General features: G+C 43.0%; 2 protein-coding genes across 5 annotated transcripts in view; both read left to right on the top strand.

The window, feature by feature from the left end:
* Nucleotides 1-8348, top strand: part of LOC138119033 (septin-2) — a 35411-nt gene extending 27063 nt beyond the window's left edge. For 3 of the 4 annotated variants that reach the window (XM_069030474.1, XM_069030476.1, XM_069030477.1), the window contains exons 12-13: nucleotides 890-983; nucleotides 7556-8348. In XM_069030474.1, the coding sequence (XP_068886575.1) occupies nucleotides 890-958 (69 nt within the window). In that variant the 3' untranslated portion in view covers nucleotides 959-983; nucleotides 7556-8348. Of the gene's footprint in view, nucleotides 1-889; nucleotides 984-7552 lie in introns of all 4 variants that reach the window. The other variant, XM_069030475.1, reaches the window with a different exon arrangement.
* A 3048-nt stretch (nucleotides 8349-11396) lies between these two features.
* Nucleotides 11397-18500, top strand: part of SEPTIN5 (septin 5) — a 42603-nt gene continuing 35499 nt past the window's right edge. Inside the window, exon 1 of the mRNA XM_069030607.1 lies at nucleotides 11397-11456. The gene's annotated coding sequence lies outside the window, so the exon portion shown is untranslated. The remainder of the gene's footprint in view (nucleotides 11457-18500) is intronic.

The following is an 18500-nucleotide window of genomic DNA, read 5'->3' as shown; positions in this document are numbered from 1 at the left end:
GGTTATACAATGTGCATGGAAATAGCAGACTATTTCCTTTCCACTTTGTAAAATGGGGCACTTGTAGTTCTGTATGTGGAGCTTCCCCACCTGCATTTGGAAGGAAGTACCCAGTCATTTGTAAAGCAAATTAGAGGTATTTGCATGTATACTTTGAAAATCCATATTAGTGTCCTTTCCTCTTTCTTAGAACATTTGTTCCAATTTTTTTTTTTTTTTAAACAACCGACAACAAAGCATTATGTATAACTGGCCTTTTATGAGATGGAAACTAACTTTTAAGTGTTAAAAGAAAATGCCTTAAGAAAACAGTTATTTCCAGGAAAAGTCATTGTTTAGATGTAAAACGTATTGGTGCTTAGTATGTTTAGTCTGGCTTTCCAAATTTTATAAACATCTATTTCTCTTTTGAAATAGTTTTTAAATCTTGTCTTCGTGTTTGGCTGTTAGTGCTTCTAAAAGTTTGCAGAGTTCCCTGATAGTCACAGGATGAGTGCTCCTACATGATACTGTGCTCTGAGCACCTGTATCAGAACAAAGCTGCTTTAGCTCACTCAGGTATAGCTCTGTGCATGCTTTCCTTATTATGGATTAAATGCTGATTCACAAGTCTGCAAACGTAGCTGGCTTCAAAAGATTTGGATTCTGTTGCTTAATTTTCATTATAAGTATTCTTACAAATCTTTTGTGAAAGTTAGATGTACTGAATTGAAGAATATGAGATGGGAAAACCCGAAGTATTCAGTTATGTGAATTACTGAACGTTTCCAGTTTGTGAAGAGGAAAATAGGGTCTGTGTCCTACCATGGAAGAAAAAGTTTTAAGGTTTCCTGGATTTTTGGGCTTCTCAAGAAATTGTTGTAAACATTTGGGTGTCTTTCTCTTCCAGCTGCGCCGCATGCAGGAGATGATTGCCCAGATGCAAGCCCAAATGAGGATGAAGCCTGGTGATGATTAAGGTGCTTAACGTCTGGATGCATCAGGTATTGCTTTTCTGACTTGTTTTCACCTCTTACATAAGATTTTGGCAGTGATTGTTGTTAATTTTGCACTTTGGACTTGCATTTACAGTACTTAACAGGAAATAAAAGTGACGTCATGAGTAGACTAGAAAAGATATATGTCAATGTTACCTTTCCAGCTGTTTTTAAGAACTGTAAATCCTTCTCTTCAGTGCCTTATTTTTGGATCATCAGGCTTTGCTTCTGTTAGCACAAGCTGCTCAGAAAGTTAATTTGATATGTAAACAAAAGTCAGAGTGGTTTGGGGTATGTAGGCTGCTGAGTTTTCAACAGTTTTCTCAAAGAGCCAGACAATTTTGGTCAGGTGTGCTGAATACAGACTCCCTTGATGATATGTATGATGTATTAGGGGGGAATCAGAGTGAGTGAAGAAAAAATTTGTGTAGCACATACTCATTCTTTCTTCTGGTAGAATTCATCCTTTAAATGCAAGAACAAAAAATGGACGGATATGAGGAGTCTTGTTGCCTAATACTTCAGTTTAATACTCTAGTTGTGATTGCTGGTCTTGTGGAATGTAAAGCTTGAATAAAATGGATTATATTATCCCTTATGACCTTGTGTCAGCTGCCAACATTCCAAGCCTAAAATAAGGAGATTTTTTGTTGCCTTTATTTGAACCTTCAGTCTTCCTGTTTACATAAAAAGAAGAAAAAAATAATTAAGAAATAAACTTATTCACTGGATTCTCACTTAAGCAGAAGTTGATGGTTTTACTGGTATGTGCACTGTTATCTTTGAGTGAAGTACTTAAGGGGAAATAAGTAACTCAGTCTCAGGTTTCTTACTGTCACAGTTTCAACTGTGGAAGATAGAGGAGTCTTCACATCATGTCTTCCAACTTCCATACTAAGATATGTTTTCCCAGAGCTGGAAATCTAAACACTGAGGCTGACCACACGGGGTATGTGATAGCAGTGTCTGACAGAAAGCTCTCATTCCCTGCACAGGAGCTGGTCATTTTGCAGCCTGTTCAATATTGTTAAATATTATAGTCGGAATTGAAGGTTCCAAGTTTTCACAGTGACTTTGTTGTCATATGGCCAAATTCAAATGACTACTTGTGGAAATGGTTATTTGATGCAGGAAAGCTTTTTTAGTGTAAGTTATTGTTACTGTTTTTTGCTAAGGAGCTCAGTTCTTTGTAGGAGTTAGAAATCATGTTTAATTACATGACACTTTAAAACTGATAGTAAGAAAAAAACACTGTAAACCTAACCTTGTCCACAGTTGTTGGCAGAGCACAGGATGGCCAGGGGTACAAATATATTCAAAGTTCTTTCTCCAGTTCCTAAATGCTTTGAAATCAGTATCTGAGGGCTAATGGGATGTAGTATTCCCACTAATGGTTAGCCAGAAATGGCCCCAGATCCCCTGTGTTTTGCAGCTTCTGGCAGTACTGGATATGGTCTTTACAAAAAGGAACTGGAGCATGGTTTGTTCCAGGCTGAATTTGCAGCCATGGCTACATAAGTAAACAGAGTTCTGAGCATGCTCGTGTGTGTCCAAGGGAAATGTTCTTCTGTAGATACTTCACACTGCTCATCTGGAGTGCAGCTTGGACCACTCTGTGTGTTAAAGAGACTTTGCAGATTTAACTGAGTGTTCCCATGATCTTGTTGTGATTTGTACTAAATCTTGAGGTCACATTTATTGGCCTGAAATACTGAGTATGGATGAGATATTTTGAGAAGGGTTTGAATGAGATCCTCATACATGGAGGTCCTGCTATTATTTTGGAATTTGCTAAGCTACATTTCTGAAGCTGCTGTGGAAATCATGTTTGACAGGTTGCTTTCAGGAAAGACTTTTGAACTTTGGGTTTTGTTACCCTTGAAAGAGAGTGAGAGATAGATTGATTTTTAGTGTAGTTTGTTGGCCAGTATGCACAGTCAGAACTGCAGATGCAGTTGTATGGTCCTGGCAGCATAATGAAGGGAATCCTAATCCAGATCTTAGCCTTAGGGAAGTTTCTCTCATGCATGTTAAATGACTTTGCATCTTAGGAGGAGTGATGAGTTCATTCCCATCCATTCCCATCATGATGTATTTTACTGAACTCACTATTTCTAGAGAAACCAGGAAGCTTGTAATTAACACAGTGGTTAACAGAACCAAACTGCCAACAAATTTAAATATAGTTGGTATTAATCTTTTTGTTCTATCAGAGTTTATCTTGAACATCTCTCAGGTTCTAGTTTTACAAGAACTTTAAAGAATCACCTGTGCTACTGAAAGCACAGTCTCTCCTCCCATTGCTCTTTTGCACCCTTACTTTATGCTGAGAAAAATATGTGACTTTATAAACACAGAGTTCTTATAAAAATTAATATTTTCACTCTTTTTATTTTGGATACATACCTACTTTTTGTATTTTCTTCAAAAGTCCATTAAAATATTTTCCCCTACATAAAGCACAGATGTAAAGATGTTTTCAGGTATTTTGGGAAAAGAGGAGCAGGGTATAGTATGAAGACTTTCATAGGTAGGAACTGGAGAATAAACAGTAGGGTAATGAAATGTGGTAATATCCAAATATGTGAAATACCCACTTCTGATTTCAGATGTATTTTGGGGTAGGGAGGAGATTGCTGAATGCTTTGGGGTGTTCTGGGAGGAGCATTGCATAATGATTAAGAAGTGCTAAACTCAAATCCTTGCCAAAAAGACTGACAAGTCTGTGTTACCAGAAAGTGCTGCACCAATGGGATGACTGGAAGGTCTGGTTTGCCTGATCCCTTTTGAATAGGGCCATCTTTAAAGGTTTTATGGAAAGAGCAAAGGGAGAGTTTACTTCAAGCAATTTCCTTTACTTTCAAGGCTGGAGTAAGAGAAGAATAAGGGGAGTGACAAAGGCAAAGATTAGACGTAGTTGAAGGTTTCCAAAGAGGGTGGACAGATTTCTTGCTGTGAAGTAGAATCCTGAAAGGGAATGAAGATGAATGCTGATGGAGACTGGGTTAGAGGTAGGAAAGGAAGATGATTTTGGCACACTGGTCATTCCTGTTTCCAGCTGCAGTTTCTGACAAAAGCCTGTGAGAACAGATGGTGGTGATTAAGATCTTTTGAGTGCAGCCCTAACAAAGGTGTGTTGAGCTACACTTTTGTCTCTTTCCTCTAAACATTTAATAGCTTCTGTGTGCAACCAGTGCAGGTGGAGCAGGTGATGAGAGCACAGCTAGACACCGGGATATTCTTAGAATAAGTAGTAACAAATTTTTTACCCTGACTTTTGATATACTCACCTTACTAATCTTCCTTAGATTTTTTTTTCCCTGGTAAAACACGAGCTACTGCTGTAAAGTGTAGGAGCTTATTGGTTCTTATATTTGACAGTTCACACAAAGGATTGAAGAGGAAGATGGAAGGGTGGAGTAAGGTACCAAAACCTAAAACCGGTTTAGTTTTATTTGGGTGCTCAAATATGAAATGCTTTTGAAATAAGCCTCTGCAGTAACTCCAATAGCACATTTACTAATTTCTGAACTTGTCCATCTCAGATGAGCAATTACTATGAAAAGCTGGAATAATTGTACCAAGGGAAATGGTTATTAGTTGATGTTTCTTCCCTTTGCTTCTCTGTTTCTCACAGCATATCTCTTTGCAATCTGTTTTCCTCTTGCTATTCTAACAAATCTGGTTTGTCTGTCTTCACTCAGTTTCAAGATCATACTGGGACAAATCAGTAACAGAAGCCAGGCTGTGGAATGCTAATATAACCATCTGGAAATGTAGTTATAGTTAGGGAAGTATATTCAGACAAAAAAGAAACCCAAGCATCTTGCACTTAAAATATCTGTAGGATGTTGAAAATTCTTTTAGTATAGCTTGTGATTTCCACAAGTATTTTAAAGCCTCCTGAGCACATTAACACTGTTCTGGTTCTTGCTAACAACAGTGCTAAAGACACCAAACAGCTTCTTCTTTCTACCAATGAATTGACATCATTTAACAGAACAACACAAAGCATTGTCATAGCAACCAGCCTTCTAAAATGATGCTGCTGAATGCTGAATTGATCTGATGAGAAATGTCATTTGAGGCAGCAGAGATGATGATGTAGTTTTTTGGCAGCTGAAATTGAGAGCCTAGAGAATGTGAAGCTTGGGCAAATTTGTAGTATTTGGAACAACTGCCTGGCACTGCCAGTGGATGTTTCTCTGGCTAGAAGCTAGACCAGGAGAGTGGTGTCAGTGTCCAGCTCTCCTCAGCTCTTCTGACTCTGGAGTTGTTCAGCAAATCCTGCATTGTTGGGCTGGCACAAGCTTTTTCACCCTTAGAGAACAGACTTCAGCTGGGAATTGTATGGTATAATGGGGAGCCTGAAAATGTGTCAGGGCCACTTTTTGCCAGGAAACAGAGGAACATTTCTGATAGTTTTGAAGCTTGGATCCTGGTATGTAGATATGCCTCTGTGGTTATCAGCCCTATGGAAATCAGTTCAAAGGTCAGTTTTGTAACTTACTGTGAACTCTGCTGATGATGTTTGCTGTGGGGAAGTATGAGGTCTTGCTACAGAGTAGCAAAGGAAAGGGAGCAAACTTGAAGCAGTGAAGTCAACAGAGGGTGACTGAAACAGCAGAAAACCAAAATGTTTGGGGTGTGGTGACAAAATGAGTCAAAAGCTACGGCAGGGCACTGGTATCATCCAGTACTCCTCTGCCTTTTGGAAAGATGCCATTTCTCAAAGTTCTTGCTCATGAAGGGACACACAAAGGGCTGTAGTTATAACATTAAATGAGTGCTATTTGAAGAAAAACAACTGAGGTGACTGAGAAAGTGCAGCTGCTTATAAAGCAAATTTCTCTCATTGGGAATTCAGAAGTGAACACATAGAGGTGTCAAGTCGCCCTGCATTGCAGTGGTGTTCTTGGAAGAGCTGAGGGGGAGGCAAACCCATTTCCTTTACAAGGTTTTCAAAATCTGTACACATACAGGATTCTGAGCTATGTGACCACATGATCAGGGTGCAAGTGTATGCAGTACTTGCTAGTTATGCTACTTACTGAGAGAGTTCTGTTTTAATGGCACACTGGAGAAATACCCTCTTTGTTAAATGATGGTATGAACTCACATTGCAAATGGAGGCATTTCTTAACTCTGTGTGTTGGTGAAATGAGCATGGGGGACTATAAGGTTGGTCTAGTAAAGCTGGAGGTCAAACTTGTCAAGAATAGTAGCAACCTAATTGTATCATAAAATATTGCCTTACAAGGAGATGAGGAAGAAAGAGCGGTGAGATGAATCCACATTAGAACTACACAAACATACTTTGCCCAAGTGTGTTCTACGAGCTTATAAAATGTGGGTATCGTGTAGCTAATGCTGCTAACATCAATGCACAGCTGTGCTTAGAACCCAAGCCTACATGTTTATTGGCAATTCCAGTCTTTTTGTGAGTCTGAAACATGAGTTACAGTTTCTTCTTGAGGTATCTTCTGTAACAGATTAGAGTTGGGCAGGCAGTGGCAAAAATCAAGTTTCTCTTTCAAATTTGAAGTAGCAGTGTAGCACAAGAGGTTAATTTTGAATTTGAATATTTAATTTGCTTAGCAATTTATGGACTCTAGCTTTAAAGCCTTACTGCTAGCTTGCTTGTTTTAGTTGTTATTAGAAGTGATGGGCTCCTTAAAATGAGAAGAAATTGTGTATTGAACAGAATTCCCACAATGAGAATGGCAAAGAGCAAAGCATGTTGCTCCTTATCCCCACTCTAGTCTGGATGAGTGTTGCACTGTATTTTACAAGTAAGTTGGCACAACGGTGTTTTCTAGGATGTTTCTATTTTTCCATCCAGATGAGCATTTAGATTAAGGTATTTTTTTCTGTCAGGAATGAGTATTTTTGGGACTGAAGAATTTGAGGTGTTTCCCCTGAGTTCCAAACTGGACACAACTTCTTAAGCAGGATCCAACTTTCAGGGAAGGCTGGGATTCTGCTTTCTTTGCAGCAGCCTTTTTAATTGGCAAGTAACTGTAGAAATACCCAAAACTGACAGTTATTTTTGAAATTACAGACCAGAATCCCTTCTTTTTCAGCCACAGGAACAGTGCTTATGAATGCTTGAAAAAATGTCTGCTTTCCTGCTTTACCTTAGCAGGGTTGGTGTATGATGTCGAACTTGCTGCCTACTGCTAGCCCTGTTTAGCTGAGTTGTTTGTTTCCCTCAGCAGCAATAATGCTTCACAGAACAGGGCCAAGGTCGATGTGTTGCGTGCAGGACTGTTGAGAGGAGCTGTAACTGCTTCTTGTGTTCTTGCAGGCTGAGGGGGGGTTTAGGTGCCTAAGAAACTATGTAGCTAAAAATAAGTTCTCATTTATAAGCTCTTATTAGACATTTGTGATAAATATTTGGGTCCAAACTGCTCAGCTGATCTAGTTGTAATGCAGGTCCCTGTGATGCAGAAACTGAAACTCCCTATTCCCTGGATTATGCTGCTTTGCTCGGAGGGGCTCCAACTGCCCCCAATGCTCTGACAGTGCCAAGAGTTTGTCCTTTCTAATGCTCTGTTTTCCACTTTTGTTCCCAGCAGCATACAGTTCTCTAAGTGGATGGGTGCTCTCTTTTCTTTGCCCGAGTGGTAACGTTCAAATGCAAAAGCTGGATGCCACAGACCAAGACCTGCGTTAAAACAAACACAAAGTCTGAAGATCGTGTTGTAAAACTGCTCGTTTTATATACTCAATGTTATTCAACTTATAGTGTATCTCTTCTGATTCTTTTGGTAACTCTGTCTTCATACTTACCTATGTGGTTTTATTATCCTTCCTATACCTTTTTATTCAGAAACTGCCAAGAGTACACTGTGTGGACTAGTCATTGTGGTGGGTTTAAGGAATTAATCATTTATCTGCTAGGTTGTTCTGAACGGTTTTGTGGTTAATACTAAGACTTTGTGGCCTGTTTACAGTAAACGTTTGTTTGCACAGTGTTATAACTTTCACCTGCCATTTTAGGTTATTATGTATCGTATCAGTTTTTCAGAACTTCCTCTGTGCTTTTGTTGCATTCGAAGCTTCATATCTGGTGATTTGCATTGTGTGATGTATGAGAAAATGTACAAAAACGCCCGTGATTCACCAGTGATTCGAAAAAGCTGACTTTTCTAAATCGCCGTGCCTTAACACACCATGAACACTCCACACACCAACAACTTGTGTGGATGCCTCTGGAGGTTTGGCTTCAGGTCTCAAGTTTTGATGGCAAAAATTTGTCACAGGCATTTCTATCTTGTCAGCTGAGCGATGGCATGTACTGAATTTTTATATATACCATAGCACTACTTTTCATTGAAGTTTTGTAATAAATTGTATGAATGTGGAAAATGTTGATTTTTCTTTTTGGGGTGGTTTTTGTTGTTTTGTTTTATTTTGCCTTTTCAAGCTAATGTATGAAATGTTGTAATGGTGTTGTGCACAGTGCATATTCAGAGGAATTGTGATGTTTACCCTGGGGTATGAAGGTGTTTTCTAAAATTTGTCTACCTGCAAACTGCTTTGATTTCATTTCAAAACAACTTTAAAAGTGTTTTACCTATAAGTTAGGTAGCAAAACTTCACATCCGCTTTTTTTCCAAAGTTCATTAGGCATCTACTGATGTCTTTAGGTGGGTGAATATCTTTGAAAATCTGTTCACACACCTTCAGTTCATGAATGTTGCTATTTCCTTTATGTCATTGCTGAGTTATAGCTCTCTTCTGCATGCTTTTGTAGTCTTGTGTGTTTTATATATGCACAAGTGTAAATTACTTTCCAAATATGGGATTGAGACACTTCGTCTTCTGTCCTAAATTGAGGTGTCTTTCATGTAATGATTACACCTAATTTTGCTGTCTAGCAATGAGTGTTTAATCAGGATTCACAGATGATTGGCATCACAGGGATGCATATTCAGTTTGTTTGGAGTTGAATTGCATAAAATGGACGTTACATTATTACTTCAGTGACTGCTATAACAAAATTGAAAGAAGAAATGGAGTGACAGATTTGCATTCACACAAATTTTCTACTGTTTTTATGAAGATTTGAATTTAACCATGTCTGTCCAGAGGGCTGAGGTGAGAGATTTTAATGGCAAACTTTCATGATTTGTTTGCTGTTATATGCACCTTTCTTGTTGATTTTCTTCCAGGATTTTGTATCATATTTTGCAAGCCTGTTAATTATGTGCTGTCCGTTTGTGCTTGTGAAAGTCAGGATAGCCACACCCCTCCTGAGAAGCCCAGACTTCAGTTGGAGATGTTAGTTACAAGCTGGATTAGCTCTCTGAGCAAAGGTGGCGTGAAAGCTTCATCTTTCTAAGCCAGCTAGGACAATGGGGAAGCAGACTATCAAAAGCATCTAGTCTTTATTTTTATTAAAAACAGGTTTTTTTTCTCTCTCTTTAAAGCAAGGTGCCTAAAGTCACTGTCACAGTTCTTGTCCGGGAAGCCTCAGTGAAAAGATTTTTACTAGGGGATACTGAGTACCAATTGATAGTCTGTACTTTCTTTGGGTTTGTGGATTCCAGATGGAGCATTTTGGCTCAAACTTTGAGATCTATTTCAATAATTGTCCAAGAAGGGCTTGCAGAGCTGCTGATTCCATATGTGAGTACTTTCCTTTCAGTGTAGGGGGTTTTTTATGCTTTCTATCACTTCTTTGATGTTGACTTATGTTAGTTTTCAGTTACATTTGAACTGGTTTTGTTAAAACACTTAACAGTTTACTGGGAGAATATATAGTTGTTAAGCCAAGTCTTTGTACTGTGGAGCTCTCTGGATAGAGGACACTGGCTAGAGCCTACTTTCTGGCTTTGCATTTCAACTCCCATAGGTGTTGGCAGTGCCAGGGCCTTGGAAGACAAGTCCTTTCTCTAAATTTCATCCTGGCCTTCTCCAGACTGACATTTTCCAGCACTGGGACAAAGTGCCCGCATGTAACTTTTTTAATGACTGTTCAGCAGGATCAAAGAGCATTTGACTGCAATCCTTTCAGCCTTCATTAGTTTTAAAACACTGTGGCAGATATAAAACAACTCATGAAAGGCTGATTGGCTTGTTGGTGCCTTTAATTGTGGTGCTGAGTCTCTAATGGTCTGTGACTCTCTCGCATTTAAAAACAAGGAAATTTGCTGACAATTACCTGATTTTTTTTTTTCTGATGCTTTGAATCAATGGCTAAAAGGGAACTCGGGATGAGCTAATGTGGTTTTAAAATGTCTGTGCCTTGGAAGTGTCTCCTTGTTTTGTTATGAGGGATGTTTTGATTTGAGAAGGTGGAAGAAATGCCAAGATAAATGCTGTGATGACTACAAGGATTTGAAAAGTTGGTATTGTGGCATCGGTGTCAGATTTGTTCCCAGGCAGGGCAGTCCCCTTTAGTTATGCAGCCATCACCCTGCCAAGCTTATCCTGTCCTGTATTCAGAAGAGTTTCAGGTCTGATAATTTGCCTGTCCTTGAAATGGGGAAGACATGACCCCTCCCTGCAGCCATGGAAGTCAGGGGAAGGATCTGGGTGTCCTTAGTCTTCACATCCCATTCTCCTTCCTTCTCTACCGTTGAGTTTTCTATGAGCTGTTCTCATGTCATGTGCAACTGCTGCTTTTCATTTAAGTTCTCTCTTGCCTTGTCTTAAAGAGTTATGCTGACAGCTTTTATCTAAAATAACTTTCCATATAACCTCTTTAAAATTTTTTAATGGGAACGGAGCACATATTCCTGCTCCACACAGCATGGTTGCAGTATGATTCAGGACTTCCCACTGTATTTTGAGATGCTAAATCTGGAAACACATTTCCTATTTATTCCATTTGTGTTTGGGTTTTGTATTTTTTAAAAATACTGTATTCCTCCTTCTCGCCGCTGTTTTTCTGTTCGAGAGCAGGGACTGCTGCCTTTTATAGTGTTTAAACCTTCAGGGCGGTGTAGCCTGCCCGGGTCCGGGTGGCTGCGGGGGGATTATTCCTGCTCATCACCGCGGCCCGGGGCTGCGTTCGCCAGCCGCTGGCACGGGGCGGGGCTGGAGGGGGGGTCGCTCCGGTGCTGCTGCCGGCGGGTCCCGCTGCCCTGCCCGGCTCCCGCAGCCCCCGGCCCGGCTGTCACCCGCCGGGGGCGGGCCCGGGGCGGGCTCGGCTCCCGGGATTGGCGGCCCCGGGCGGCCCCGGCCCCTCGGCGGCGGCGCGGGGCGGCCCCGCCGCTCGCACTCCCTCAGTCCCCCGCCCACCCTCGCACACACGGGCTCGGCTGTCGCTCCGGGGAGGCATCATGAGCACGGGCATGCGGTACAAGAGCAAGCTGGTGAACCCAGGTGAGGCGGCGGGGACGCGCGGCCGCTCCGCCCCGCGGCCCGGCGCGTCCCTCTCGCCTCACTCTCTCTCCTTTTCTCTCCCCGCTGCCGGTCCCCGCCGCGGGCATCCCGTCCTGGCCGCGCCGCCCCGCAGAGGAGAAGCAGGTAGGTGGGCTCCCGCCGGGCACGGCTCTCCGCGGGGATGCGGCAGCTACCTGGGCACAGCGGCGGCTTGGCTGCATTCATCCGGGAAATAGGCGCTTTGCCTGCCGCATCCCCCCGGGTTTTGGCTTGGGTTTCTTTTTTGTCGCTGCCTTTGGGTGTGTCGAGCGGGTTCGGATGGAGAAAGGCAGCGCGGGACCGGCAGAGGCGTTTGGGTATTGGGAGCACGTCTCCCATCCGTCTGCCCTCCGCAGCACAGATGCGCAGACACAGCCCCGGTCCCTGCCGCTCCTTGGTGCTGCAGCCGATCGGCACCTCGCAGGCGGCCAGGATTTGGGTGTTAGGGAACATCTGTTTTGCTTTGCGAAGCTAATAGCTATTTGGAGACATGCCTTTGAGTCCTGGAGAGAGAGGAGGAGTGATGCAATCAGATGACATCGACAGGTTTTTTTGTTTATTTGGTACTTGGTGTACGCACCATTTAGGGTGTTTGGAAAGAAGAATCCTTTTCTGCAGAGCTTGAATGCTTAGGTAAGAGGTTATCAGGGTCCCGTGTGTTCCTCAGCACCCGTCATCATGATATAGTCAACATCTGCTGTAAATGGAAGAGCCTTTCTGTCTCACAAGGGTGGGGATGGAAGTGATGGTTAACACAGCAGAGCAGTGCATGGGAAGAATCTCACCCATTCCCAGCCTGGCTTACACTTGCTTTTGGGTCCAGTCTCTCTGAGGCTCCAATTCTGTGTGAAGCAAACACCTTGCCTGCTAAGACCCTAGTACTGCACAGCTTTTTTGGGCCACAAAAAAGCAAACTAGAATTGTAGCAGCTTGCGTATTCACCTGGTCATGGCAAGAGATGGTGTTTCCCTATATAATGCAGACTTGGCATTGTGCATTTTTGTGAGCTGCTGATTGCAGTGATGAGAAGAACAAAGTGAATCTAGGGGTAATGGGATTATGGGATGACCAGTTGCATTTTTCCCAAGGTACTTGAAATTTTGCTAGTTATTTTGTAGTTATTTGTGAGTATTGCTGTTAATTCTTCTTTTGTTTCTGGATGAAAGCAATCCAGAATGTGTTCTGACATCATGGAACATCTAGTGTAAGCTGTGAACTGGGGAGAAGCTTTGTAACCTCCCCAGAAACATGCTGTTCTTCAGTTCATGTTTTTAAATTAAGAGGGAAGCGGGTTATGTATAAGGCTCCTTTCTGTGCATTCCCTAGGGGAAGAAGTGAAGTAGAGATCAGAGGAGTCTGTTGTAGATATTATCATAACTCCTGAAGGCCCTTGTCACACTGCATAGGCAAAGGTGGGCTGGAGTCTGAACCCCAAAGAGCCTGTGTGTGCAGGACAGTGCAGTTCCCGCTGGAGCAGAGGAGGTCTTTCCTCCAGTGTGGAGGGGGTGTGTGTGTATCTGCGTGTCTTATGCTGAGTGTAGAGTGGGTCTTGCATGACAGAGCACAGTTCATTATGGATTTGGGCCAGCCCTGTTACTTGTGGATGGAAAGGGGAAACCAAGCTGTGAACACAAAGCGATCTGTTAAAATTGAAGTGAACATGTAAAAGCATAAAATGATTTTGGTTTAGCATTTTTTAAGAGGAGGATTTTTCTTCCTGTGCCTTCCTTACACTTTTTTCCAGTCTTCTTGCATCTGACAGCAGATAACAATTTAATGGATTTACTAAAGCTGTGATTCTTGTCTGAATTAATTTTTCAAAAATTATTATAAAAGCTATTTTATAATGAATATTTGGGAAATGCAGTGAACTTCTGAGAGGGCAGTACAATAGATTGCATGTAAGTAGGGTTACCTTTGGTAAAGTCTTAATAATATTCATGATTTACCGAGTCCATAGAATGGAACAATGTGGTGTCAAAGAATATGTCTTCATCCTCCCTCACAGCATGGTCAGGGCTGATGCATTGTCTGGGTTCAGGGTACTCTGATTTGCAGGCTGGGCTCCTAATTACTACCATTCATCAGGAAAAAATAACGGTAGATTCTCCACCTCTCTGATTTCCAAGGAATGACCTCTTAATTACAGAAGTCAGTGGAGGTTTCATACCAGTCTCTGTGTGCAGAGCATCCAGTATTCCCAGGGGAAGGGTTGTTGTTTAAGAGCTTGGGCTGGTTTGGAGCTCTGTGGCAGGTTGCCTGGTGACACCAAGCTCCTCAGTTTTATTATACTTCAGTTCAGCACCTCTTGGAGAGGGATGGTTTCTCTCCTAGCAATTTATTTACCACTGGATCACTAGGAGGGATTCTCATGGTGAAGCTGGGTAGGAAATGAAGCAATGACTAACGTCCCATGAGCAGAAGAATAGGCCCTGGGTAGGGAAACCCAGCAATTTGTCAAGAGTATTGACTTGAGAACCAAACAGGGCAAGTGCAGCAGATGGACGCTCTGCCAAAGCCAGAGGTGTTGGTGTGGGAGGAGTAAAGGTGAAACCTCCCAAGTACCTGGTTCAACTGGAGTCTCCTGGCACACTCCTCCAGAACATGCCTCCTAGCTCGTGTTGTTGGCGTGTGTGTGTTTGGGGTGTTACCTTGCCGTGTCTCTGAAGCTGGCTCCTGCTCATTCAGGCTCATGTCTCTAATGTTCTTTGAAGTCATTGTTTCTTTTTAAATCAGGAGGATGGGAACCTCTCCTTCCCAAGTTGATCTCTCCCCACCCCATCAACTTGCAAAGTTGTTTGGGTGTGGGAGCAGAGACTATCTGGTGGATCCAGTTCTTTCAGTGGGTTTGAAATTACAGGGCTGTGCCTTTTGCATTCAGCTTAGCCCTTTTTTTCTACTTGAACATATTTTGAAGTGGTCTGCTTGTCAGTAAAAATATATGTGGGGAGCTGTGTATAGAGAAGATGGTGTGTAAAAGGTAGTTTGATTGGAGGAGTGGTTTCAGTGTGAGTCATTGAGAACTGAATTCATTGCCTTTGTGTTTCAGTTTTTGAGAACCTGGGTTTTATATGTTAAAAACTTTCATTCAGACTCCTTTGATTTTTTTTTCTTATAAAAAGTGGAGCAGAGATTTCTATCTGTTCCTGGAACAGCAGATATTGCAACAGTAGAGATGTCTTCTATCTAAAATAGCAACTGTGCCAACACAGAGCATCATTTTTAAGGTCAGCTTTCAACCCCAGCCTTGCCTACCAGAGAACACTGGCTGGTGGAAATCCCCCAGTTCCCTGTTGAAGTGTGCTGAACTGCCTTCTCCTTTTCTCTGTTATGCTTATGGAGAAATAAGCCCAGGTGGGCTTACAGGAAAGTGTATCTCCTGAAAAGCTGCACTCTGGATAGAGCTGAGGCACCTGAGGTACTTGTAGAGTATGCCTTTGTCACACTGAGGACAGCTCTACTGCAGGCAGCTGCTGATGACCAAGAGCAGATTAAGAGGAGGGAAAAGTGGTGATTCCTTGTGCCTTGAGCTGGTTGAACAGGACCTAATGTGAACCTCAATTTCTATGTAGATACCTATGTGGGGAAAATTGATTAGCTGAGTTTTGTGAAGCATGTGATGAGAAGTATAATCAGAGTGGTAGGTTCTCTTGTACAGCAACTGTGCAACAAAGACCACAAGCAGACCTTAGTCTTTACACAATCTCCCCAAACTCTCCGCTGGAGTAGCTTGGAGGATTTGTACCTGCACTGTACCTTTGTGGCATTGCCATCTTTCACCTAAATGTTTTTCTTACAATAACAATTCTTGTAGTCTTGTGACTAGAGGAAAGTTCTTGCTTGTGCAGAAAAGTATGGAACCTGGAAGGAGAACAGACTACCACTGACTTTTTAATTTTCTCAGAATTAAACCAATTATTTTATAATTGTGATTCTTTGAATCATTGAAAGCAGCAGTATGGATCTGTGTTCCTGCTCTGTATCAATTCAGGGTGGTTGTGGTGAGGTGGCTTTTTTTTCCCCCTTGGAGAAAGCAAAAATTATATTTGCAGCTGTCTAATGGGATATTTCACCACATCTGGATAGTCTCTCACTGTGTCATAGCTTGCCCTGGGTGAGGCTGTTTCTCTTTGACTCCCCACATTAATGTCTCTTCCAACCTCTGTGTTTTCCAACCCTGGTCATGCATCCTGGCTACCAAGATGCGCCTGCCAGAAAGGGAGTAGCAAATTAGTCACAGAATCTGGAGGTAAATAGTGGAAACACTCTTAAAGTGGCACATCCTTGCTTGTTTTTCTGATGTCCCAGTATATCTTGGCCAGATGTAGCATAGGAGTGGAAGCTTTTACTTCTCTGTGAAAAGCCTTGTGTGTTTCATTCATTTTTTTTGGCCCATTTCAAAAGACAGCATTGGTCCCTTGCCCTCCGAGCTGGGCAGAGGCTCAGTGCTCAGAAGAGTGTGTTGGGAGTGGGCTGGGACTGCAGAAGGTCAGGAGGTTCAGCCCTGCCTGTCTTTCTGCTGTGCATCTGTCTAAACAGCCTGGCTGCAGGAGGCCCTGTATCACAGATGGGCTGTTCTGGGCTGGGAAGCGAAGTTTATCCTGGGCACTTGGACTTTTTTTTTTTCCATTCTCTGTCTGCTTGGCTACCTGTAAAAGGGCTTTAAAAAGAGGTCAGTGCATGGACTTCATGGTGAAACGGAACTACTGGAGAGCTGGGCACAGATTCTGTCTCCTCCTGCTGCTGCTGTCTCTCTTACATTATTTATGCTCCAAATGGATGAAACAGTTGTGAGTGCAGGGCAGGGGAGAGGTTCAGCCCTCTCGGTGCAAGTATCAATCTGCAGTTTATGGAAAGGAGAAGTAAGTGCTTCCTGCACAGGATTTTTGTCACTTCAATTTCCCTGCCCAGCTACTTGTGTGCAACTCCAAAATTCTGCTGCACTTGTAAGAGTTGTGCAGGGCTGTTCCAGGCACACTAACCAAATGTGTAAGTTCAACAGATGTTAGGACATGATCCTTGCTGGTGTTAAGGAAGTAGGAACAACCTTCATTTAACCCCAAGACGTGCTGGTGATGCTTGTTCAGCTGCTGGGTTGCAGACTGCTGGGGCTTTGCAAAAGAGGGCTTGCAATTGCAGAGGGGAAAATGTTGCTGCCATTTGAACAAAGGAGAAACGCAGTCCCTGGGTGCTTTTAGTCTCCAGAGTCAAGGAGTCTCTTACAACCACTTACGCTCTCAAAAATGTTACTGGCTTCATGCTGATGCTGTTCTTCATTTGATGGTTCTAGCAATAAGTGTAAGGGGCTTGTGTTATGACAGTTCCCTGGGAAAGTTGAGGAAAGGCAAGTCAAGAGAGAGAAACAACTGGTGGAATTCAGTGTCTTCTAGAACCCATATTGCCCTGTTTCAATCTAAGGTGCTGTTCATTAAATACCCAATAAAATGGACATCTTGGAAATCCAGAGGAGATTCCATCTCAGCCAGCTGGTTGGTCGCTATACCAGGCCAGGCTGGGTGCCTGCTGTGTGTCTCTAGAGCTTTGCCTAATTAGTTTTAAATGTTCGGTTGTAGGGGTTTCCCCAGCTGTTTTGGGACACCCCACAGTGGTGGCTCCTATGACCGTGCTGCAGTTACTGCTCATATGTGCTGAAACCAAGCCTGGGGAGCTTGGCTCCATCCTTAATACTTCAGCTACTTCTTGCTGAGGTACCTCTTGGCTAAGTCGAGAGGGTTCCTCTCCCATTCCCATTTCTCTTCCAGTTCAAGTGGGCTCTGCATTACCTTTTTTCTTGGATAGCAGAGTATGAGCTGGAGGGTGCATTCTTTGCTTGCCTGTAGCATTTTCTTGCCTGACCAACACTTAAGTGTTTGTCCCCTTCTTGTGCAAGGCAGAGGTTTCCCTGTGACAGTGAAACCACACAGGGTAATGCTCTACTCATAAAAGAAATGTGTGGCACCTTTAATACATGTATGACTTCAGATGTTTGTGAAGTGTCTGCAAGTTGTTTCATAGCATACTGGAATAATTCCCATAGGGGCTAGATTTTGTGTGTGCATGTCTACAGTGTGGTTAGCCTTGAAGCACAGGAAAAAATGTTTGTCTGCTGTTACACATTCCTTTTCTCCCAGAGATTTGTCCCTGGAGCTGTGAAGAGGTTTGCAGTCATCTTGTTCCCACAAAAGTGTTCAGGAGCTGGATTTGTGTGTGGTGCTGGAATCAGATGCCAGAACATATGCTCCTCATCAGTATGTATGTGTGCTGCTGTTCATCCATGACTTGGTTTTCCAGAAACACTGTTCAGCATGAACAGTGGAAGGCGGCACTGCATGCTGAGAGGGAAGATTTGGATGTACAGTGCTGACCATAGGGGCTGGGCTGCCGGAAGTGGAACAGATCTGTTGCTCCTGACTTAAGTTAGAGCTGTCTTTGTTTTAGGACTGAATGGGGTGATATTCTTAATTCCTTTTCTTTTGTATTTTCAGTGCATTAATTGAAATCTGTTATGACCTGCTAACATTCAGCTCTACACTGCTATCCCTTCCCTCAGTCCTCACTCCCTGCCCGCAAGGCTGGTACCCCAGCGACATCACAGCAGCCAAGTGCTGGGGATGGCTGAAAGGAGAGTGTGCTGAAAAGATGCAGGGACTGCTTTGCTAATGAGGAAAGCTTGGCTAAGTGTTGGCCAAGAGCTGAAGAGGAAGTGAAACCCTGCACAAGCATCTGCAAGGGTGTAACGCCAAGAGGGGGAGGAGAATTGTTTAGTTTTTGGCTTGAGTACAGCTGTCCACTTCTGAAGTCAAAAGAAATAAGAGAAGTTGAGGCTGAAGTTGAGCTCTGGAAGAGGGATGTAGCTGTGCTGGGCAGTGTGGGGATGCTCAGGGTGGCAGAGACCTCTCTGGACACAGCTGTGGAGCCCTCGGCTTGCCCAGCCTGGTGCCGTGCCATGGCAGCCAGGGCCGAGGGAGACTCAGGGTTAACACTTGGAAATGTAGCAGTGGAGGGATCTTGGGCTGTGGTTCATGCAAGCCTGGGGCTCTGTGGGGTGTGAGCCAGTGTAGTTGTAAGTCAGTCAGAGGTGGGAAGCCCTTACTAGAAGTTCACTCAGCTCTTAAATCTGGGCTGTTTCTCTGCACAGTGGCGGTGGCT

The sequence above is a fragment of the Aphelocoma coerulescens genome, chromosome 15 (genome assembly GCF_041296385.1).
Source record: "Aphelocoma coerulescens isolate FSJ_1873_10779 chromosome 15, UR_Acoe_1.0, whole genome shotgun sequence".
Classification (NCBI taxonomy): domain Eukaryota; kingdom Metazoa; phylum Chordata; class Aves; order Passeriformes; family Corvidae; genus Aphelocoma; species Aphelocoma coerulescens.
This window is presented reverse-complemented; position numbering and strand designations above follow the sequence as displayed.